The sequence below is a fragment of the Choristoneura fumiferana genome, chromosome 3, assembly GCF_025370935.1.
Source record: "Choristoneura fumiferana chromosome 3, NRCan_CFum_1, whole genome shotgun sequence".
NCBI classification, from domain to species: Eukaryota; Metazoa; Arthropoda; class Insecta; order Lepidoptera; family Tortricidae; genus Choristoneura; species Choristoneura fumiferana.
In genome coordinates this window covers 18,212,155-18,237,408 of record NC_133474.1, presented here as the reverse complement: position 1 = coordinate 18,237,408, position 25,254 = coordinate 18,212,155, and the positions used below count along the sequence as shown (strand labels likewise).

The following is a 25,254-nucleotide window of genomic DNA, read 5'->3' as shown; positions in this document are numbered from 1 at the left end:
GACAGACTAAAAATAATATTTTTTCTCAAACATGACATGAAATAAAATAAAATAAAAACAAGAAATCAAGCATGGCGGGACGCTAGTCTGGTCGCCCTGTTGCGTGCGCGCGCCGTGCCGCAGCTCGCGTTGAAACAAAAGACGGTCGAATTACCGGCCAGCGGCCTGCAAAGTTGTATGAAATCTCTTTGCAGGCCACCACAGTGGCCGCGCGCAGGAAGGCCTATTATTTGTAACACAACGTCAATAGTTCATGTCATGTTTGAGAAAAAGTTTTTCACGCAATATTTATACCAAATGGTATATCCGCATAAATTAAACTTTGGCCTTTTTTAGTAATTTTGGTGGTAACATCCGATTATTTTCGATTTGAGCATTTATCACACGATGAATGGCTTGAATTAACCTTTTTCTTCGCTTTAATTTAAAAATCTGGAACCCTAATTAACTTCCTTTAGTCTTCCAATGTTGCACAGTACAGTCGTCATCAGATAGTCCGGAGCAGCCGAGGTGCTCAAAAATATGTGGGAACATGCACTCTTTTCTCATGGTCTATCTATGGTTGTTATTTGGATTATATACATATTATGTAATTTAATAGAGGAAATTAATACATACCTACTTTCTTTTATAGAATCAAAATTATAGGGCTCATATAACCTTATAACCTACGAACTCTGCTTGGACTTTAATGGTTCAGCTGTAGACGTAGTTACCTACATTATTGTATATGTATTAGTAGGCATAATTAAGTGCAAAAATTACATGTTATCATGGCCTTACACCGGAATAAGAGTTTGTGGTATACATATTTTAAAGCGTTGAATAAGTTCATATTTTTACATTCGACTCTTGATGATTTTTTCAAATGAACTTCGTGTGATGAAACGTCTGTAAATACTGACATGGATAGTACATAAGGTCCATTGCCGTAGCTCTTTTCATACTCGGTTGGGTTGGGAAGGCTTAGTTGAGGTTTAAATAAAAACACAATAGAATCATTGTGACTCATGTTTACACCACTCACAAATGCAACATTTTTGACTAAAGCAAATAAACAAACAGAAGAATTGTCTCCGTACTCATGGCATGATATTGACAATTAAACACAATTATTTAGCTCAACTTAATCCTTACACGCTTAAGAAATTAGGTAATCATATTAACTTGATACAGAATACATTTAGATACAAATCAAACCTTGATTTTATTAATAAAAATCGTAAAAAAACTTACATTTTTATCGGTATTTACTTAGCTTCAAGCAACGCATTTGATAAACAAACTAACTAAATTTAAAAACCTATCATGAAGTAACCAATCGCTTGTTTAAATAAGATATTACAGATCTTTATTCATAAAATAAGCTATAAATAGGTATTACATGTTTCAGAAATACATACAATTTGATACAATACCCTTACCTACGTCTTTTTTAATAGAGCTACAGTACAGTCTGTTACCAGGTTACCAGTAAAAGGAACGTATACACAAAGTATCCGACTATTCTAAATGAAATTCAATTATGTATATAAATGACAAATGTTGTATACAATCTTATGTAGGTATATTTAAAAATATGTATCTGAAACCCTTAACATAACCGGTCCTAATTTTACCCAGATTAAACTTTCAATTTTTGCGACTTTCACTTATTTTTACCATTACCTTATCTCCGAGTCAAAATATATATTTAAAATTACCTCAACGTTTCAGTCATATTGGAGCAACCGTTATCAACTTATCACGAGTGCCTAGGCTGGAGTGTTGGGTATGGATATCACCTTCGTTTAGCCGCGCAAGTGTTTCGAACTACCCGCACTTGGATCCAGTGATAGTAATTGTAGCATAAACGATGCGAGAAAAAGACAGATAGGGTGCCGGAACAAAATTGAAAACAAGTGACTTTTTCACGGCTCCAGGCGGCTAGAAAAACGTTATACGTATCCTAAACTTCAGTCTACTCGTGACCAAGGCCACTGTAATGTGCCGAAACGACAAGGTAATTTTAAAGATGTACATTAACGTGATTATGGTCCGAAACTACCACCTAAGATTAATTTTGTAGAGTTAGTGAATTTATCAAAAATTGTACTTACAATCCGATTTTCTGAATATGTAGGCATTTCGAGTCATCAACCAACGCAACCGAACCAACTAGTTTCGGAAAGTTGAACCGAATTAGTTGATTTATTTGTGTAGGTAGGTACACGACAACAGTAACACTAAAAAGTGTAATTCTTTCGTATAACAAATTATGGACGGATACACTTATCACACTTCTGATCTACAAATGTTTTGATACGATAAGTACCTTTTAAAATTAATTTTTAAAACTGTATTGAATGCTAATAATGCATTGTAATTAGCTTGCAAACCATTCATAATTTGCACAATGGAATTGTGATGTAGGTACAATTGTCGCCATGCATTTTTACCATCATCCTTAAGCAAAATAATCGTCTTCTATCATAAACGCACCTTACAAGGCCCTGCACCTCATATCTCTCAAAATAGTTTAAACATGAATTAAACAAAATAAAAGCGCATTGATTCTTAGCATAGACAACTCACTAGTCTGCAGTTTTTTTTTTAAGTTTAATCCTGTTAAATCACTTTTGGGTTAACTTCACTTGACACGTAGTGAACGCTGTTTGTTCATATTGGTGAGCATGAGTGAGATGTAAGAAGTGAGGAGGTCGTCCATCTTGTAGCCGAGAGAAGTTTCACAGAGCAACTTGGAGCCACGCACCAGGTTGCCGATGGTCATGTGGAAATATGTGTTGCCGGACGACCAGTTCGATATACGGGTGAAAGGGTGGGTCACCAGTATGTCCTGAAAATTATAGCGTGGTGATTGCACAAGAACTATTATCATAGAAAAAAACTGCAAAAAAATATGGTTTACTTCACGCTTATTACCACCATGCACTTATAGCGAAAGATGGTAACGCGTGCTTCTGCCAAAAATATGTCAGTAAATGTTTTGCATTTTTAACTTTGTCTGAACGTAGCACATTTTTTTCATTAGTGTAGACGAGTGCTATAGGTACTTCGACTTGTACGTTAATAAATGCCATTTCTTGTCATAAGTACCTACTGAGTATTTAGCACGGACGAAGCTATAGTAGTAGTACTGTACTTGACTAATGTGTTTCGTTTAAATGCACATTTCTTGCATTATTAATCTCCTTACTGAGTATTTATCATGCATAATAACTAATAACTTTGACCGTCAATAACCCTTGACTCCCTCTCATCTAGCATCATGCATAATAACTTACTACTTTGCCTCACTCTTTGTCGGACCCTAACTGATTGCTCCTCTCATCTACTCAAAGGTTGACTGGCTTAAAGGGATAAGTCCGCCTTTGTACAAGTATCTCAAAGTTTGTCAATTGTGTTTTGTTTATTTTCTTTTGTACAATAAAGAGTTTACATACATACATATATACATACATACATAATTTACATTTGCTAGTCTCCCTCCTACTCCTGATGTTGACTCTTAAAAGTCCATGCGCATTCAAATCAATGCAATCGTCTGAAGATTTGTTACCGAATCATGCAATAACATCTGAGCATTGTAATGAAATTTGGTATGAAGATAGTTTAATAAGTCCCGTAGAACGAACGACACAGAATAGTTTTTGTCATGGAAAATTTAATAAACCATAATTGTCTCTATTTTGTTGGATGATATCTACCAAGTGTTTTAAAACATTTTTTGTTATTAATCCAAGGGCAGCGGTCAACCAAGATACTAAACTTACCTTAGACGTCGGATGGATTAAGCTGACGCCATGTTTGTTAATGGCAATGAGCAGCAGCTCCGGGTAATTTGGTTCTGTGGTCTGCTTAACCTCGAAGAACGCGGATCCGAAGGTGGGCCACCGGTAGATGACTTTTAGGAAGGTTATTTTCGCGTCTTCTGGCGTCATTCCAGCGTCCTGGTTGTAGGAAGCCACGATAGCCCGTTTCCAGTCAGCGGAACTTTGCAGCTTTACCAAGTCAGCCGGTATCAGCTCGCGGAGCATTTGTCTGAAAATTTGGCAGGTTAAAGTATCTGATAAATTCCTGTTATCTTATGACGCTTGTTTCCAGTGTCAAATCTGGTCAAGTGACATATAGCGATAAATTTGAAAATGTTGAACTTTATGCTGGAAAAAAAACCTCGTCAATTTCGGAAAAAACACTGTTATTTATTTTTTTCATTCACTCCAATTTCTTTTATTTGTACCACTGCCACGACTGCTACTAAATGAGATTAAGAAATCAGCTTCCAAGGCCAAGATCATTCCTGCAAGAAGCCATCTTGTCGCTGCTGCTCAACGCGGCGACTTGACGCTACTTTTTTGAGTCGCGGAAAATTCAAAATCACCTTCAAAACGGGGTCACGTGACCAGATTTATACGCTGCAATCGAGCGACGAGCGACTGCATGTGGGGGCACCTTTATGTGATAGGATAGATGATGCCATCTCTGTTTATTTTGTTCGCTTAAACAAAGACCGCATCATAGATTTCTGACATAAAGATGACTGACAGAAACTTAATAGAGTGATGAAATAGGCGGTAAAAATCAAAAAACGACCAGAAGTTTTTGTGTTCTGATAACGGAACTACTATTAAATGATAAAATATAATCTAGAAAGGGTGACGCGCCGCATTATTCCATGTTAATCGTTTGAACAATGCGGTTTTAAACCTAAGCTAAGACTTGAAGACAATTCACTTCCACGTGACGCTAAAAAGATAAAATGTTCAATCTGCCTAAATTTATAAATATCAACGTGCGAACATATCCATGCGTCAAGCAGTCATTCATAGGGTCGTAGGGTTTAAATTCAAATTCAAATCATTTATTCAGTAAATAGGCCGCAATGGGCACTTTTACACGTAATTTTTTAAACTACCAGCGCTTTCGGAAAGACAAGAATGCGCCGCAAGAAACTTGGCAGAAAGTCATTTTTTCATAATAATATAATTACAAATAAAATACTGAAAAACTACAGTATACAATTAAAGAAAAAATAACAAAAAATAATAATAATAATACAGGTATGTATGGGATCCCTTAGTTATAAAACTAAACACTAACTATATCTACGTTCAGTGGAAGTGTAGAATGCTTCCACTGTCATAAATTTTAAAATAATAATAATAATAATTTAGTTCTGAAATATACATTTCCGGTCAAGTAGTAACCATTAAGCTTTTGGATTTCGAAGGCAAGCTCACGTCTGCCGCTCCCAATAGCTCACACGCACTCATGTCATGCTCTGAAAGCAGAGCGGTACCGAGGGCATGGTATTGCTTCCGTTCCCATAAGCTCTATGGGATCGTCTTGGGAACTTCGACGTCGCGAGCCTGTGACTAGAAATTACTTTATTACTTTATTTTTGACATGAGTCTCAATTTAGAGCTAATAACGTATACCGACTCACATGGCTCCCAACATAAGTGGATTATGGGAATACCTTGTTAAAACTATTAAGTAAATAGTTTTGAGTAGGTACAAGTAAATGTATCTACATTAGGAATAAATTAATAGTATAATTAATTTACTAGCGACCCGGCCCGACTTCGCACGGGTGCTACTTAAAAAAAGGAAATGAGAAAATAAAGAAGGTCTATAAGTAGGTAATCAAAGACGCGACAAACTTTTACCTCTGTTTCACCAAAAGTGTATCCACGCAAAGCCGGAGCGTATAATATGAAACCTTTCGTGAAAATGTATCTAACTAATGGTGAAAACCGCAATAAATAGAATCTAAGCGTAGGTACATTACCTACAGACAGACGGCGGGAAGTGACTTTGTTTTATTACAGGGAAAAGAATATCAATCCATATTTCAACTTATCTTCTTAGTGGTACGTTGCATTAATATCTGCTAAGCGGAGCGTGTAAAAATATCTGACACGTCCTAACGGCTTATGAAAAAGAGTCTTATCAGGCACGCTTTGTTGCGTCAGATATTGGTGCAGAAATAAATGAGTCACTCACGGTATCGCCTGCAGCTCCTGCTTATTGTCCCCGAAACGCGCGCGGTAGGCGAGCGCGGCAAGCCGCGCGGCCTCGTCGCGGCCGCAGCGATGGTACCCGCGCAGCAGCTTCGGCAGCTCCTGGTGGAAGTGGAAGATCACGTCCGCGGCGCGGTCCTTGCCCGGAACCGTGTTTGTCCACAGCTTCTTCATGAAGAATACCTGGGGACAGCAAACACCAGTCAGACGCGGGTGTACCTATACTTACAGTATCAATTTAATCGAAGGGATTTTTGATGTCATTATCGATAACATTTTTTCTATCTACGTCGTCAGCTTTATTAGAGCTCTAGTTGTGACTCAGGGTGTTTCAAGATTCTGCGTAACCGTTGCGAAAATTAAGTTTATTTTGATTACAGTGTTCCAATCGAGCTGCCTTCTTCCAGACTTAGAATTGGCTAATATTTAGTAGTAACTCGTGAATTTGCGCTTGGAAATCGCTATTCGGTGGTGGTACTGATGAGGGAAATCACAGTTTGCTAGTGGAACAACTTAATAACAAGTATTTCACGGGTTCGATTCCTTTAACACACCTGCTATGCAATTTTAATGGAAGTGAAGTGAAATGGATGGTGAAGCACCAGGAGAACTTCTCAACAATTAACGTCTCTCTCTGCATCGAAAAAAGCAACCTTTTGTAAAAGATGACGAGTAGTTGACATTAAGCTATTATGTAACTTAGATAAGTTACACTGAAAATCAAGAAAATTATTATAAAATAAAAAAAAGTGACCGTTTCCAAAAAAAACATGAAAATATTTATCTAGCAGTTTGAAACCAAGTGCCTCAGCACGAGCCAAGAGGAGTGGACCAGTCATCTTCATCATCCTTGCCTACATATTACCTATCTATTGGATTTTTATTAAGTACCCCTGCTGGCTCGTCCTAAGGCACCGACTTCAAACTGGTAGAAGATTATTTTCATGCTTTTTTTTAATACGTTTAAATGTTTTATTATATATTTTTTTCGCCGACACACCTTACGGCAATCATTTGGCACCAATTCATAGTAACGAACATTGAATTCCGCGCTAGATAGCACAAAAACAAAGGTAAAATAATAACGGGCATAATACTATTTCCGATTATAAATTCCGTGAATTTTGAGATCCTGATGCAACGATAAAGTCAAAATCAATCATTTCAGGCAACAAGATAGTTAATTGTTTATATTACAAATATGACGTCTTACATTCGCTATCTGGCATACAGATTAACACTTACTTACTAGTGCTTATGCTTACACTGTGTGGGTAAAACACTTACGTACCTGATAAGTGAACTGCGGAGTGATGCCGTCGCGCGTCGGGCGCGCTTTCTTGATCCAGTCAGTGAGGTGTCGCACGAAGTCAAAGAAGAAATCACCTTCCGGCACCGATATCACCTTATCAGCTATCTTAACGAACAAACTAAAGCCTTCACTAGATCTGAGATTCAGTCTCTGCGCGATATTCTGACAGAAGTCCTTCGCCCGCGTCGAAGAGTCCACCTCGAACGCCTCGTCTGTGTCGTCGGGGAAGTAAACTTTGTGGAATATCTGAGTAGTCTTGTGTTGAATGGCCTCGACTTCCACTTGATGGGGTGGATACTTTCTTTGTCCATTTCTTAAAGTTTTCTGAAGTCTCTGTAGCGAATCTTGAGCAATTGGATACCTTCTAGTCCTAAGGAACAATGTTAGCTCTCTGAGGAGTCCTTGGCTACATGCAAATAAACCAGTAGCGAGCCACATTAGCTCCCAACCTCTCTCTTCGGACATTCTATTCCTGTTGTCAGTCAATTGTTTCATAATCTGGCAGTATATTTCATCTCGTAATATTTCATGTTTTAAGGGTCCATCGAAGATATGATCAGTGTACTCATTACCGATTCGGGGCCGTTTCGATGGTAAGTCACTCATATACTTTAGAATTGCAGTAAAAGCAAAGCAAGCTTCTTCAGCGAGTTCTTCTTTTGCTTGCAATTTCTTAAGCAGTGGCTGTTTGATAGGTTCTCTGGAATGTCGCCACAATTCTTCAGGGCCACCTCTCTTAGCTGTTGACAGTGTGAGGGCTTTGGAAACCGTGCGCTTAGGTGGCAATCTGAAATGATCCATTGCGTATTCTATTAACGTGTGTGGTTTGTCTTTAGCTTCTGTTCCGTTTAATGTAGCCGTGGGCACTCGACGTCCGTGAGAAGCGCCTTCTAAACAGAAAAGTGCCAGAATGTCTGGTGGTGGCTTTGTCAATGCCGGCAGGACGTAAACAGTTTCTGCTGGAAAGTCACCGCGCTCCACGGTACGCTCGCAGCGACCGATACACCAACCGTTATTTAAGACAGACTCTCCGGTGCTGTCTTCCTCCAGAATAATAAGATCACCCTTCTGGAATGTCAAGAAGCTGGAGCCCTCTCCAGGAGCTTTGTAATCTTGCAACGCTATCACAAATTTAGATCTCTTTTTCAGCCCCTCCAAGAAATATACCACCAAGTCGCGAATATCTTCCGCATTTGGACTCTGGAAAGTGAACTCCTCGCCTCTTACTGTTGATAGACTGAAAGTTTGCGTAAAAACTTTGTTGGTTTTTTGACTTGCCACCGTTGTAATCTCAGGAAACGATAATTCTAATAACACCTGTTCTTGATCATCGACAACGTAAACACCTGTCCAATTTACAGCTATTATGACATCATTTTTAGGCAAGTTTGGACCAGAGTTCCTGTAAGCCTCATAAAATCTAGAGAACAATAGAGGCCACTTAAACTTCGCGTAACTAACGACATCTTCTTTCACTCTGTACGTAGGAATCTTCTCTTTCACATAATAACTCTTCTTGTATGCTTGTACTACCAAAGCACCCCATCGGTCTACGGCTTTCTCTACTCCAGTTAGACAGTAATCTGGAATGTAATTCGGTAATAGTGTGTACAATCGTTCATTGTTCATGTCTTGGCCATATTCAATGTAATACTGCTGAGCTGCAATCATTGCTAGATCTTCTTCTTTGTCACACCTGTATTCGCCAAACTTAACGCCTCTGACAACTTGTTGATAAATAAGATTTGTAGCCACTTGATCTTCTGTTGGATCATGCCAGGGTGCAAATATTTCTTTCCTAAAGAATAATCTCCAAGGAGCATTTCTTTCCTGCGCGCCTTGTTCTTTGGCATATTGCTCGCATTGAGAAATTGCATCCATTACGTGATCGCCTCCACTGCCTAAAGAGCTAACTTTATCGAATAGAGCAATGTACAATGAAAAACCGAATTGGTCCTTCAGACTTATCTTATCAGATAACTGATTGCAGAGTTCTCTAGCCGTCGTCGCTGAGTCTGCTAACAGTGTTTTTGTGTTACCGTCCATAAACGTAATTGGCAACATTATAGGTTTTTTAGATTTCGTAGCTTGGAGCTCTAGCCATGAGGGTGGTTGATTTCGGGTACCATTGTTGAAGGTCCTCTTGAGGCGATCTTCGCAGTAAGGTGCATAGCCAGGAGGCCCTTCTCTGATAAAAGCTCTGAGATAATTCACGAACTTCTCACTCGGTGCGAAGCATCCAACACACAATGACAATAGGATCCATCCTCTTGCATGAGATGACTTTGATGGGTTGTTAGTTAGCTGTTTGCATATTTGGCAGTATATCTCGTCTCTCAGTTCAGCGCGAAGGATTCCATGCCCTATGATGAAATGAAGTTTTTCAAGATTTGACGTCGGGCGCGATTCTAACCATGACTGGTAGCTATCAGCTGTATATTCCTCGTCCTGGAATAAGAGAATATAATTGGTTTTACTTAGTTATTTATATGCTTAAACTTAATTTGTTACTATTTTAAAATATGTAGGTAGGCACTGAAAATGTAATATTTACCTGTAATTTACGTCTAACATCTTCACCAAGCTTATTCTTCCGCTTCAACGTTAGCGATACCAATTTGTGTCTGATCGACCTTGGCTTTGGCTTGTTCAGATAAGCGTCAGGGTCGACGCCCATCATTTGCGCTTCCTGAAATTCTTTGGACCTAATAAAGTTTCTCCCAAGTGTTGCCGTGACCTTGGACATAACAGATGTGTTGTCTCTGTCCATCGTGTGATATCTAGGTTCTGGGAGATCACCCGTGAAGCGCAGTATTGTTATCCATAACGCTTGAGCAGCCTGAAATAAAGCCATTTGTTTGTATAAATAATTTTATCGCTACTTTCTAACCAACGAATAAACAGATTTATTGGTTAAAATAACAAATTTACCAGCTGATCTCCTTGCGTGTGTAACGGCAGCAACGGATGCTTCAAAGGTTTCCTAGAATATTGGTGTGTGACATTTCCCTGGAAATAAGTCGCTGCAAACTTTTGGAATTTGAATTCGGATAGATCCTCTTCGTCCTCTGATGTTGTCTGCATGGGTGTCACCATCTGTAAAGTTTACAAAACTTTTATTGGTGGCGTTTTAAAGATATCAGCTGGAATTCCCATATTCAATTAAAATTGTGGATAGATAGATAGGTCTTCACCTGTAACCTATTTCAACACAATAGGCTTACCTCTTGTTGATCTGCTCTTTGCTGCGGCAGGTCGCTGAAGACAGACGTGTCTTTTGGCGCGGGCGCCTCGCTGCTGGAGTCGGGCAGGAAGTCAAACATGGCTTCGACCAGCTTGCTGTCGTCGACGGGTTCGTCCTGCTTCCGCGTAGCCTCCTGCACCAACGCGCGCTTCACTTCCAGCTGACGCTTCTCTTCTAGCGCCAACTCTGCATCACGCCGCTCCAACTCGTACATACGCTCCTGGTAAATAAAAGGCAATATGAATTTTCTCTTCCTTTTCTAGTTTTAACTCACATGAGAAATTCACTGTTACCGCCCACATCACGAGATTTTCGTGTCCTAACTTTATAAATGTCGACCGACCGATAGTTGAAAAAATGATAATTATTATTGTTATATTAGTTGTGCAACAACACTACTTAAAAATATTTGATTAAGAGAAGTTAGTTTTTCTCGGGTTAATTTGTTCATATCGAAGTATGCTCTACAATAAATACGCAGTAGCTAAGCTACGAGTACCAACATAATGAGAATCTTCGGTAAAATCGTCGCGTGCGCGTTGGAAACAGGTAATCATTATATTTATTCCACTTTCGCGAGCCGTTAAAAATAACACACGACCGGCTCATACTAATGTATATATTGCTCTACCAAACCTAGTTGTAGGCTCGGATTACGATGTGGTTCAACTGGAGTTCAGTTATACAACCGGGTAAGTTGCAGTGTGTGATAATTGCACAATATTGCTACATGGTTGATTGATTTCCAGCGTCAGGCACTGGACGAGTACATGACCATGTGATATTATGTTATAACTATACGATATGAAGGGTCCACGGAAAGAACATGTCTAGTCACTTTAGTGACATTTTGAGTTATCGCGTTTTTAAAGTTTGGAACGATGTAATTAATCAACAAATATATTTATGCACTTGTCTATAAATCAATTGTATGTCAATGTTACTTATCTTTAGATAAATAAATAGAATATTAGTTAAAAATGACGGATTGTTATTATTAATACCAAAAACTGAACCAGACCCCTATTGAACACGGAAGAAACATGCGTTGTCACTTAACTACATGAAATAAACATGCAAAGTCCAAAGCATAAAAGTAGGTATAAGTATTTTTCTATATTTTATTGGAATCTGGTAACTTTGAATATTAATAAGGTATATTTTGATTACATATTCCGTGGTTCTAAATATCATGGAGTCGCTATTGTCTTTATTAATAATATTTATTTAAATGTAAGTCAATCTAGGTATGTCATCTATAGGAAGGTAATAGCGATTTTAGTATTATAACGATGTCCAATAATTAATAAAACGATTTGGAGTGATTTAAGACTTTACTGAAAACAGCGGCCCGGCACATCGTATGCAAAACAAATCAGGGATAAAATAAGGATAGTTACGAAAAAATTAGCTAATAACTCCATTACTTTATATACCTACTTGTATGAAATAATGCAAACACTCTGATCCGAAGTCACATAAGTTGAGCTCGAAATTAATATACCTACCATTAATTTGTTCTCATTTTGTAATGTGATATAATAACAGAAAAGTTTATCTAATGTATTGTTTTGTTTTGTAACATAACATGTATTTCCATGTACCTAATACACAACGCACGTTATTTCCGTGTATAGGTTTTTAAAAGTAAAAATGTCATGTTGATATAATAATACAGTTGCAATAGTAGATGTAAGTTATAGTTTATTACTTGCTTTACATTTTGGCAGTAAAATCTCATTTAAAAAAAAAAGTGACTAGACATGTTCTTTCCGTGGACCCTTCATATGCTTCGCACGCGTAAAATATTAGATACGGTAGTTAAATTAAAAATTCTGGGATTTTACTTAAGCCCTAAAGGAATTCCCAAAAATTACTTCGTATATTTGGATAACGTTGCATATTTAAAACACCTACGCCACGTGTCTCTTATCCAAGCGGTTGAGATTTCGAGATTTTATTCCGATCCCGTGGTAATATCGGGATAAAAAGCAGTTTCTATTCCAAACCTTCAACTGTTCACATACTAAATTTCATCAAAATCCTTCCAGACGTTTTTTCGTTAATGAAGTAGCATAAATAAACACACACAGACTTACGCATTTATAAAATTAAGTAGGATTACACGTACCGTGGTAGCGGAAAGCTATTTAACGTTGTACTCAACCCAAATTTACTTAACACCTTTATAAAATTACGTACCTATCGGTATTAGACCTTCAAAATGTAATTGTAAAAACTTGATACTTACTTACTTCAATCTTTATTTTTCTTTATTTACGCAATTGAGATGTCATAATGTTGCACTATTATCTACTTAGTCCTAATATTGCCTATTTTTTGTTGTAAGTATTAAGCACGTACCTGTACTTAGATGATTGTTTTGATTTTAATCCAATAAAATTTTGACACATGCAATTCGGAATGATATTTACGCCTATTGAAACACATCATGTCTGTGTGGGAGCTACTGAATTTATGAACCCATTAAAAGATAAACTGATTTTACAATACCTAAAGATTATCTGCCAGATAAACTAATTATGCGGCAATTTTGTTTATATTTTTATCTTGCATTCTTGATTAATTTTTTAATCAGTGCCGATAAAAAATAACGATATCTAAATGTAACTTTAATAAACTCTTGCTAGTGTATGAACCTTATTACCGACCTGGTTTCACTTTCTCTTTTATTTTTTATTACTTCTTTCATTGTTAATAATAAAAAAATACATTATTAAGGTTATTTATGTTCTCTATAATGTTTAGTTATGGCGATTGAAACAATTAGTGAATTATTTATATCTTTTTTTATTACTTACCTTTCATTGTTAAAAATCAAAAATACCTTTATTAAGGTTATTTATGTTCTCTACAATGTTTAGTTATGGCGATTGAAACAATTACTTAGTGAATTATTTATATCTTTTTTTAGGGAACCTTACCACTATACCAATTACCTACCTGCTTACGGTCTCCATCGTTAGATAATTTTTTGGGGTTCCGTAATCAACTATACTCCATTTATTTTAACATTTGAAACTTAACGGTAAAATTTGCACACGTTTTAAATCAACAACGAAACTGTTTAAAATTGTTAACTTCTATACTAAAAACAGTAAATACCTACCGCTAATAAATATGTACCTGTAGGTATTTTTAGTCCATTTGTGTTCAAAATACCTACCGAGAAACATGTGTTACAATTTGACCGTTAATTCAAACCTAAAATTAAATGGAGTATAGGAATCCTTATAGTTTCGCCATGTCTGTCCGTCTGTCTATCTGTCCGCGGGTAAGCTCAGAGACCGTTAGTACTAGAGAGCTGTAATATGGCATGAATATACATATTAGTTACGCCGACAGTGGTACAAAAAAAAAGTAAAAAATTTTTTTTAGGTTACCTCCCATAGACGTAAAGTGTGGGTCATTTTTTTTTCTCGACTAACCCTATAGTGTATGGGGTATCGTTGGCTATTGGGGATTAATAAGACAATTTTTCTATTCAGTGATATGTTTGCGAAATATTCAACTTTAAAGTGCATATTTTCATCAAAATTGAGCGCCCCCCCCCTCTAAAATGTAAATGTTGGGTGGAATTTTTTAAAAATTCAAAATGATATTAAAATTATAGTTGCTAAGGTTGCTTGAGAATTATTAGTAGTTTAAGGTGCTGTTTCACCATCTATTGATTAGTGTTAACTGACGGTTAAATGTGATGCCGTCTCTATTTGTTTTGTTCGAATAGACGGAGACGGCATCACATTTAACCGTCAGTTAACACTAATCAATGGATGGTGAAACAGCCCCTAAGAGTAAATAGCAGCCTAAGGTATAAAATATACCTAAACTTGGAAGATTCCGTACACAATACGAAATCCTTAGAAAAATATTATTTGATTCTTCGTAATGGCTGCGGTACCCTATCCTGGGCGTGTCCGACACGCTCTTGGCCGGTTTTTTTTTAACTAAACTTATCTCATGTACTTACTTATAAAATAAAAAGGAAGCCGACTAACATACTGTCGGTAATAAAAACTGTTTGTATGATTATTATAATGAAAGAAGTCGCTAAGTGTTAATGGACATTGAAATAGCAAACTATCTTGATTAGAACTGATTATAAAGCTTTTAAAATCATGCATAACAACCTTGCTTTTCAATTACCTATATAAATAATTTCTGACATTGGCTTGATAAATTTCCGGTACACTAAAATAACATATTTTTGGTGATAAAACTACAGAATAACCCTTAGTCGATAGTAGGGTAATTATTATATTTACAGATAATTTTCAACCGACTTCAAAAAAAAGGAGGAGGTTCTCAATTCGTCTGTTTTTTTGTGTGTGTTTGTTATTATTTTTTTGTTCTAAAGGGCATACTTCAGAGGTGGTTCCATTGTCACCAAGTTAGGTTAGGATCTGATGATGGGATCTTGGAAAAATCGAGGGCAACCCTCAAATTTTAAAAGCACTCCTATAGCGATTTTGGCATTCTTTATTTACATTCAGAAAGTATAATTTGGTTAACTGGACCTCATAAAGAAGACCATTACGTACCGGTACTTACTCTGTTATAAAATATGTAATTATGCCGTGTTTGAGCTTAATGGAATCGTTGTGAAATGCCCTTTGGCTACAAATCACTAAAAACCATGAAAAAAAAAACTTTTTAAACAAAAATGGAACCGACTTCAAAAACTTGAAAATATTTTTTCTCTAGTTGAAGTCTGTGCCTCAGGAACGAGCCAGCAGGAGTGATTGAAGCCCAAAATAAGTAGTATGTATGTGAGGTAGACGACGCACTCACTGGGCCCGTGCTGAGGCACCGACTTCAAACTAGTAGAAAATTATTTTCAAGGTTTTTGAAGTCGATTCCATTTTTTGTTAAACAGTTTTGTTTAGCATAGTGAGAATCACAAAATGCCCAATGAGCAATTTTGTCTCTAGTAAGAGGTGCGATCTGCCGTCTCATGATTTATGTAGTCCTGCTTACTAATCTCAAGAAACTTTTTGCAGTAAGAAACTAGGTACTTAAAATATTATTTGAACTATAAAGGACCTAAAATTAGACACTGAGGTGACGCCAATATACAAATATAATATCTCTACACAAAGAACCTTCGCGAATACGTATGCCTAAAGTCATGTACGAAAATATGACTGCTGCATTAAATTTTCCTTATCGCTGTTTTGTTTATTGGACCTCAGAACCATAAAACTGTAAGTGGGGTAAAAAGCGAAGAGAATCACAGTAGTTGCAATCATATGCTTCTGATGCAGGTCATTACATTACGGACTAGTATTTTGGTAAAATCTTATCAAAAACGTATGCTCTCCTTCGATACGATATGTGTTTGACGTCACAAAGATTTCATGATATACCTACGATGTCAGATTTTTCTGTGAACGGATTTATATTTCCTAGAAGGAATCTCAATCAGTATGATGCCATTTGGGCTTAACATTGTATTATTTTTTGTTGCTAAACAAACGTTATTTATCGCTTGTAATTTGTTTGCTTTATCTATTACTTAGGTACCTAAGTTTTGAAATTGTTATGTCAGAAGTACTACCTACTATTTCTCACAGTTTAGTTGTTTAGTACTGTTCGATAGTATTTTTTTTAGTTTTCTTTTCGGCTATTTGTTATTTTGTGTTAATTACTCCAGAAATAATGTAGTTAACTTTTTTACGTAACGCACATAATTGAGGTAAATTCATCACGTCCCACTAATATTATAAACGCGATAGTGTTTGGATGCATGTTCGTTACTCTGTCACGCAAAAATACAGAACGGATTTCTATGAAATTTGACATACAGGTATTATATACCCTGGATTAACTAGGCTACTTTTATCCCGATATTCTACGGCATAGGGATAAAATTCGAAAATAACAACCTGTAAGTCATGAAATTTGTATAATGGCCCTTGTGATTTGATCCGTCTAGTGATTAGGAACCTACCTTATGCCCAGCAATAACCGAGTGCTTTTATTTGAGAATTAATTTGAAAAGCTACAGTTGTGTTTCTAATGTATAATTAATTAAGCAGTACCAACTTGTGATAATTATGACTCTAGATTGAACTCTACTGAACTTTAGATGAAATTCTAATTACTGAGATGTGAATTTGGATATACTAGTAAGTTTAGATTGGATAGTTCTAGAAATGGATCTTTCAGGTTACCTAGAATAATCAGTTTGGAAAATGAGAGGAAATATTTCTACTACGGATAGTGTTTGTGTTTGTATTACTTCTGAATCTATTTTGACTTAAAATAAGTTTAATACCGGACTTTAAGGTCTCGGAAGGACGCTACCTCCTTGCCCCTTCGTCCTCATCCTATCGCACACCAGAGCAATATCTCTATGGATATGTCAAGTTGTGATTTTACTAGACTAAGCACTAACTTTCGGTGCATTCAAATCAAAGTATGGAATACAAACAACAATGTTTTGTAACAAGTTGAATCTAATTTTAGACTTATGGTTACTTATTCTATGCTTATTTAGAATACTCTATGAGATGCTTAATTATAACTTTGATAATTAGTTCAGGAATGAGTTTAGACACTACAGCTATTCATTTACTATAGGCACTAGTATCTCTTAATTTAGATTATGTCTTATCCATCTTAGATATATGGAATGTCTAATTTGACATAATTTTATTTGGTATAATTACTATCTCATAGTGACTTTCACTTATTTTAATGAGCTATCTACTTAGTCTTATTTTAGTTCTACCAGCATTTGGCGTTACCAGAGTAAAAGCAGAAAGTAAGTACCGATTTCTATACTTTACGCCCAGAACACAAGCGTTAATAATAATCTAACTAGCTTATAACTAGATAACCCTTGGGTGTTCAAGATAACCTCTGTATTAGGTTTTGGACTCGTCTATGACTAGTTTTGTCTCAATTCATATATTTAAATGAACAATAAACTGTTTCAACTATCGATCCTTAATCATTATGTTTAAATCGAGATCGAATGAAAGTACGTAAATTTCCAGATAGACTGTTGCCTGGTATGTGTCAACGTAAGCTATCGACCGTAGTCAGGATTTCTACATCCGTTCACTCAATGTAAGTAGGTACGACAACTAAAAGCTAGTATGTATTTATAACACGAAAGACTTTTGTATTTTAATTGATAGATGGTCCAAAACCCTCTACGATTTTATCTCTAACTTATTACTAGACATAATTTGATGAGATCTTGATCAAAAGTATGAATATGATGTTTGATATAATTTTATCAAAACAAAGCTTATTTTAGCTGGCAATCGTAATTCAAATCGAAATTAGATGATAATTGTGTTAAATATTACCAGTAAGTTATCTGGCATTTAATTGTCCACTTAGCTATGAGATCGTGTCATATCAATTCCCGCTTATTCATTATAGGAAAGACAGCTAAAATATGTTATTGTTATTTACTCTTAACAAAATGATCAAACCGTATTTTGGTTTTAAATTGAAGTCAACTTACTAATTTAATAAAGTTATTCGTAGTCAGTTCTTATGAACTAAGTTTTGTATAATGAAGTTTTGACGTAAGTACTTAAATAAATTTTATGTTTTAACTATTTTATTTCTTAAAATCTAGTTTATGCCTTAAAACTATGTGTGTGCGAGTTTAAGCTTTCCCTAGCTCTGTGTTGGAGTTTAGCAATTTGGAGAAAACCCTCATAGGTGAACTAATTGTGTGGTGAGTTAAAATAGTAACTTTTCCCGGTGTAAGGAAACGCTACTCTAGCTAAGTCCTATGAACTTCCCTACCTATATAGCCCTAATAAATCCTACAATTGTGCTTTAAGCTTGCCTGAGGCCCTACTCTCTGTCTGTGATTAGCAAACTAGGGAATTAATCCCACATGTACATTTAGTGTAATGTAGAAATTCACGGTGCAATGAATTTCTTCTAATCTCCTATCAACAATGATGGTGTGTATACCTAAAGCCCTATCGGTCCCTAAATGGTGCTGGGCTCTCGACTTTCCCGAAGGAAGGTCCCTATGACGGAGAGCCCCCGGAACAGCAGAATACCTAACGTCGTGCATAAATACGTAAATAAATAGGGACAGGAATTCTGAGTTTCTTAAGTACAAACCAAGCGCAACAAGACACGCATTCACTTCGACGAGCGCTACTTAGTCGTTACAAAAGACAAACAGAATCCACTGTGGCTGGTACGACAGTAATTGCCGCTGAAGCCGCCACAGCTTCAGGAAGTGGAAGCCTATTCGTCCACGGTTGTCACCGTTAGGTGTCAGACGATATAGACGGACTTAAAGCTCAACCAAGGTACGTTATGGAGGAACCAAAGTCATTTCCATTAAGTTGGGAAAAACACAGAAAAGTTATGGTTAGTACAAAATATACGTAGGCTGAAATGAAACGCTATAAAAACGATCACTCCACACTACAAGAACAAATAAAAGACTTCACCGCCACAAGACCGCAAAGTCCCTCACACAAGAGATTTTCGAATGAAAATCAGCACTAAATATTTCACAAATAGTTAAAAACCAGAGAGTTAATCATTATTCCGCAGATTAATGATCAAGACCCCGACACTTTACTTCCTGAAGAAATACTCACATTTCTTGTAAATTAAAATTAATTCAAATTAAATAAAATCAAAAACCCCAATAAAATTAATGAAATAATTTTTACCCGATTCTATTGACTCTAATTTGTTAACAAAATGGCGCACAGAAACTAAACCCCCCGACTAGCAAAATAACGGTGTTGACTCTACGAAATCTAAATCCATCTGGCTCCCGCCCTTTTTGTGTCACCTCTATTTATAGCTTCTCTCCCGGGACCTCTGTATTTCGCGCCAAGCGACCAAATGACGCCAAGCTTACCAAAGTCGACAACGTTGACATTGCAGCTCTCGCTTTTCTTCTGCCAAATCCTTATCTCAAAATAGCCAAATTTTAACCGTAGAATTTATTTTTGAACTAAAATTTCCTATTTATCTTGACACTATCCTAGCTTAACTATTCTAGTAAATACGTTTCATTTTTATATTGTGCTACAACATAATTTCAATAAATATTTATATGTATTTGTCAAATACTTCAATTTTACCTCAACGTTTTAATTTCCTTAACCTATCTAACAATAATCTTACTTCTAATGATAATTTCTACTTATTACTCCCTACACTCTTTGAATATAAATAGCCAATTACATACTTCTATTGTTCGTTATAAAATAGCTAATTTGCCTACAATTATTAACTGGTATCCCCAATTCGCGCCACTTATTCATAGTTCCCTTTGTCGTATTAACGCTACTCAAAATTTGCTTATAATTTCGCCACGTTCCTACTTTAAGTCAGTGCGACAGAGTGCTTGTAATTTCATCATAACTAAATGTGTAATTACTCTGCTAATACTACTCCGTTTTGAATGAAAACTTAAATTTATAATAGATAATGAACCAATGATCTATACTACGATTACGTAATGCTTGCATTTTCGGTTTTTCTTAACTTATTTAGCTAATTTCGACAACTTGCCGTTTCCATGATGCTTCCGTTGATATTTCTTTAAATTAACATAATTATTAACATCAAATGTATCTAAGATCTACTGTAGACTAATACTAATGATTCTATTACTATATCAAGTCTATTTTTGATGAATTTGTGACCATATTTCTTGTTTTTAGATAAAATTTACATTTCCATTACTAAAGCGACCTCTATAATTCCCACGTGAAACAACTAAATAGCCTCTCAGGTTAATCTGCCGCTAAACCCAGTTCGGCATTAGTTCACTAATTTTCCATGACGCCTACTATTAATTCCTTAATTGACCATAGATGCGTTTTTTTACATTAATTATTATACCCGAACAACACAATTCTAATCTCCAATTAAATTTAACATTTACTCATTAAATTGACTGCTAAATTATCCCTGCTTTAATTACATCGACATTCTAATCTCAATTACTCTTATTTAACTGTCTTTGTCGACATGTTTTGTTTCGAGTTTCCATCAAACTTTCATAGATGGCCCACTAACAATTTTCTACTAATTTATTCCCAGTGACGGTCGTGTGACACATCCGAACCGTTACAAATCCTGCGGGCTTGAGTCATGAAAATTTGGTATGTAGGTAGCTGGCGTCTGGATTAACATATAGACTACTTTTTCGATATTCCCACGGATATTAAGGATAAATAATCTTGAAAAAACAAACCGCTGGGTTTAGAGTCATGCAATTTGGTATGTAGGTTAGCTGGACGTCTGGAATAACACAATAGGCTACTTTTTATACCGATATTCCTACGGGATAGGTATAAAATCTTGAAATAGCAACCGCTGGGCGTAGTCATTACATTTAGTAGGGATAAAATCTTGAAATTCAAACTCAATGAAGAATAATGAAGACACTTCACACCAATTGACCTAGTCTCAAACTAAACAAAGCTTAGCTGTATTATAGACACTAGTCAACGGATAAACATACTTATATAGATAAATACATATTAAACACCCAAGACGCAAGAACAAACATTCGCATTATTCATACAAATATCTGCCTGGCCGGGAATCGAACCGGGACCTCAAGCTTCATAGTCGTTCTCTACACCACTAGGCATCCGGTCCGGTCCGGTCGTCTAGGTCGTCCGGTTTCGGTATTTTTAAATTGTAACTATCAGATCGAATAGTTTACGCGTGCGAAGCCGTGGGTAAACTCTAGTTTAATTATATGTTAAGTCATCGTAGAACTGGAGCTATCCGTTAATTCCAATATCCCGACAAATAATCGGTAACAATAGGATTAATCAATTACAAGAATATGTAATCAAAGAGTAGGCTCAGCAATGAATGCGCTTAATCATTTTAACGATATAATTGTAACAGCTTCTTATCATATCAAGAATCAGGATATATCTGAAAGCAGTGGCAACTCATTTTGGAATAAATTAATTTAAATGACAGCGGTTTGGTATGAATACTACGAATATATATACAAGTAATCTAGCCAAACCTTACCCGTACCTTAACCGTATCTTTAACTTTGACGATTTCAATACAAATTCTTATAACTGACATTTATGTAAATTATAATGTAATGATGTATTGAATGAATAAATAAACTAAACTACGGGTCTGCTTAACGGCTCTGGAAGCCGTGGTGGCCGAGTGGTTTGACCTATGGCTTCTAAAGCAGAGGATCGTGGGTTCAAACCCCAGCTCGCCTCTCACCTCTTGAGTTTTTCGAAATTCATGTGCGGAATTACATTTGAAATTTACCACGAGCTTTTTGGTGAAGGAAAACATCGTGAAGAAACCTGCATAACCTGCGAAGCAATTCAATGGTTTGTGTGAAGTTCCCAATCCGCACTGGACCCGCGTGGGAACTACGGTCCAAGCCCTCTCATTCTGAGAGGAGGCCTGTGCCCAGCAGTGGGACGTATATGGGCTGGGATGATGATGAAACTAAACTAAATATTCAATTTCCAATACATGCTAAATTCAGATCTACTTGACTAATTATTTTCTTAATTGATAAAACAATTGCATCCTTACTAATATTAGAAATACGAAAATGAGTTTATTTATTTGCTACGCTTTCATGTCCCGCCCAAAGTACTCAACCGATCGGTGAAGAAATTTAATATGGAAATAGTTTGATGGAAAGGATATAGTATAAGCAGTTCTTATCTCGGAAAATTATATAATTCACGTAGGCGCGCGATAAAAGAATTCTTCGTAGACGAAGTCGCGGGCATCAATTTATTTAATTTAATTTTAAATACAATTGTCTACAAAAGTAAATGATGCACGTCAAACAAGCGTTTCTCCCGGGATCTATTTAATTGGGTACTTTACACTATCAATCCATAATTCCATGACAAGACTCTAGGCAATACTTAGATAGGTAAACTCGTTATATATTTTAGCCCTAATTCGTTATTTTGCTTTAAAATAAAGAAATAGGCAAATGAGTTCGCTAATACGTTACAGCTTGCTATTGCATATACAAATATAGGGACAATCACATTTTTACAGCTCATAAACATATTCCATAGGTTGACGGTCTATCCCATTCCCGACTTACCCTGTAGTTGTGTTCGGCGATCTCCTTGGCGCGCGAGTTCCCCTGGTGCTGGAGCCGCTGTTCCTCGACCTTGCGCAGGCGCAGCGCCTCGGTGTGCGCGCGCGCGTCCTGCCGCGCCGCCGGTAGCGCCGCATCGCGATCAGCCGCCGCACGTGGCTCTGGATCTTTACGATCGCCCACATCTTGTGCCCGTAGGAGCGGCGGACCAAGTAGCCACGCGCTGCAGCCTGCAGAATACTCCATGTCTTAAAGCTTATTGATCTATGCAAAATTATATGCGAAAGCGCGTGAAGTATGTTTGTATGTAATATGTTTTATATTGGAAGAAAATTAGATCTTCATTCAAGGATAGAAAAATTATAATACTGCCCTCCTAAGCCAAAAGGCACTACTTATCTCAAAAAAAAACACTTGTAGAGTTATTAATACTATTGTGTAGCTTCAAACATTCTGCATCACATGGTATAAATGACAGAAAAGCGATATTTTTTAGATAGCGCCATTCGGCTTAGGAGGGCAGAATAATTATGTATTTCTTAAGGTTATCTTTGTGCCATCCATATATGCAACATAATGTACAGTCACCAGATCAATATCTGATACGACTCTATTTCTAGGGCCGGTAGGACGTATCTGCTGTGGCAGATATTAATACAGTGACAAAGTAAAATTTGTTTTGTTTCTCTACTTTTTACACCACAGTAGTTTAACCTCATTTCCGTAAAAATTAGATTCAAATGACATTGAAAAATATTTATACTGTGGGCTTAAACAGCATTAAATGTAAAATTTGGCATTAGAATGATTGGATGATACCGACCTGCAATGACACAATGTCCCCGGAGATGCCTGAACCTGTGTGCCAGCACTCTGGCACGGATCAACGCTTGCAGCCTCGCGTATCCCACTCTCATCTGTTGTACCGCAGCCGCTGCAGTTTCCCGCGCCAATGCCGCTGATCAGTATGGCCGCCGCCCGCATCTTCAGGAAGCGTCGCCGGTACACCCAGCCTCGGATGGACCGCTGCAAAATCAGTATCTTCCTAGTCAGCACTCTATCTCTCTCCTGTTCGAGGAACAAGTCGTGAGCATCCTTTAAAAACACTTTGGTATGTCCTAATTGATAGTCAGATTTTCCTAATACCGAGGCGCAAATTTTTGCAGTCGCAGTTCTGCAGTCAGTTTTATGAGCTGGAGGGACGCCGGATATTAAAAATCGGTATCTCACAAACTCCTTGAAACTGTGCCGAATTGGATAACCAGCCCTTCGAATTCTGATCGTCTCCATCATCCCGGAGTATCTCAGCTGCCGGCAACAAAGCCCTCTGTCGAATAACATCGGCTTTTTGAATTCATTTGGCTTTATACACCGTATAAAGAATGGCTGACAGGTTCCTAGCGTTCTCATCAGTAAATCAAGTGACTTCTTAAACTGCGTCGATAGAGTCGGTGTTCGTTTTCTAGTCTCTGAACCCATAGATATGTCATTTTTGAAAATCGTTTGCAAGAATTTGTAGTAGACACATGGATTAATTGTAATAAGTCGGCACTGAATGTGTCTCGGTTTTTCTCCAAGAAACCTCTAGTATCGTAAAAACACGATACCAGCGAAGTGATTCAAACCAAAGCTTGTATTAATATCTGACTTTGGTTTTAAGTAGTTCCTATGCAGTCCATGTGTTTTGTGTAATTTAGCTAACATAGTCTGATCAGTGCCTTTGGGAATTTCGATTCTTCGTCTATTAAAGCCATAATATTTAACTGCTTAAGAGCTATTAAATCAAGTGCATCTTGGTGTCAACGAATTCTATATGCTGCCAATTGATTCCCTCATGATTGTACTCTTCTTGTTCCAATTTGAAGATGTGTCTTACAAAGAACTGTTGCAGATTCTCATTAGCGAAGTTGATACAAAACTGCTCAAAGCTGTTTTGATCAAAGTTCTCAAAACCAAATATGTCTAGCACACCGATAGCGGTTCGAGTAGTTGCTTTGGGTTTATAAATAGCTGCATTGATTTTTTTAACAATGGTTACAAACAGACGTCCATAGATGCCTTTCACAAATGCATCCCTAATGTCCACTGATTGATTTTTGCTTAATGTTGAAACGACAGTCTCACCATGTGCAAACAACGTTTTTCTGGTGAGCGCTTGTATTAAAGATTGCATAGGCACTCCCAAGAGCGTAGCCACTCTTCGCACATTTGCTTGCTCATAATTTCTGTTGCGTCTAAATTATCTACTACAGTCGCTTCATATTTAATGTTTCCGCAGTGGAGAACTGCTGCTAGCAATTTTAAAATTTCCCATATTTCTGGTTCTGTAAAAAGTAACACTTTCATGGCTGACCGGATATCAGCAAATTCAGCTGCATCATCCCTACCTTCACATGTGAAACTTCCACCCTGAAATGAAACATAAACTTGATAAGTAATTTTTTACGCTAATTTAAACTGTGATTATGTTTTGATGTTTGTTACATACCCCAGATAAGTATCTGTATTCCTTTGGTTCTCCCAGTTCCAGCTTTTTCTTTTTCTTCCTTAGAAAGACCTGCCAGTAGGCAGTTAGAACACA

At 36.9% G+C, this 25,254-nt stretch overlaps 1 protein-coding gene across 1 annotated transcript; it reads right to left on the bottom strand.

Annotated features, from left to right (window-relative positions):
- Positions 1-995: 995 nt before the first annotated feature.
- Positions 996-25,240, bottom strand: LOC141426121 (myosin-VIIa-like; the record flags this gene model as incomplete). Its single annotated transcript, XM_074084981.1, is given in 18 exon segments — positions 996-2,836; positions 3,774-4,041; positions 6,007-6,206; positions 7,315-9,783; positions 9,890-10,174; positions 10,267-10,431; positions 10,560-10,799; positions 22,677-22,792; positions 22,795-22,903; positions 23,497-23,546; positions 23,600-24,190; positions 24,193-24,271; positions 24,273-24,394; positions 24,397-24,471; positions 24,474-24,893; positions 24,896-25,082; positions 25,162-25,206; positions 25,208-25,240. Coding segments are annotated over 18 exon segments (5,661 nt in total), but the record flags the coding sequence as incomplete, so codon positions are not given.
- Positions 25,241-25,254: the final 14 nt, after the last annotated feature.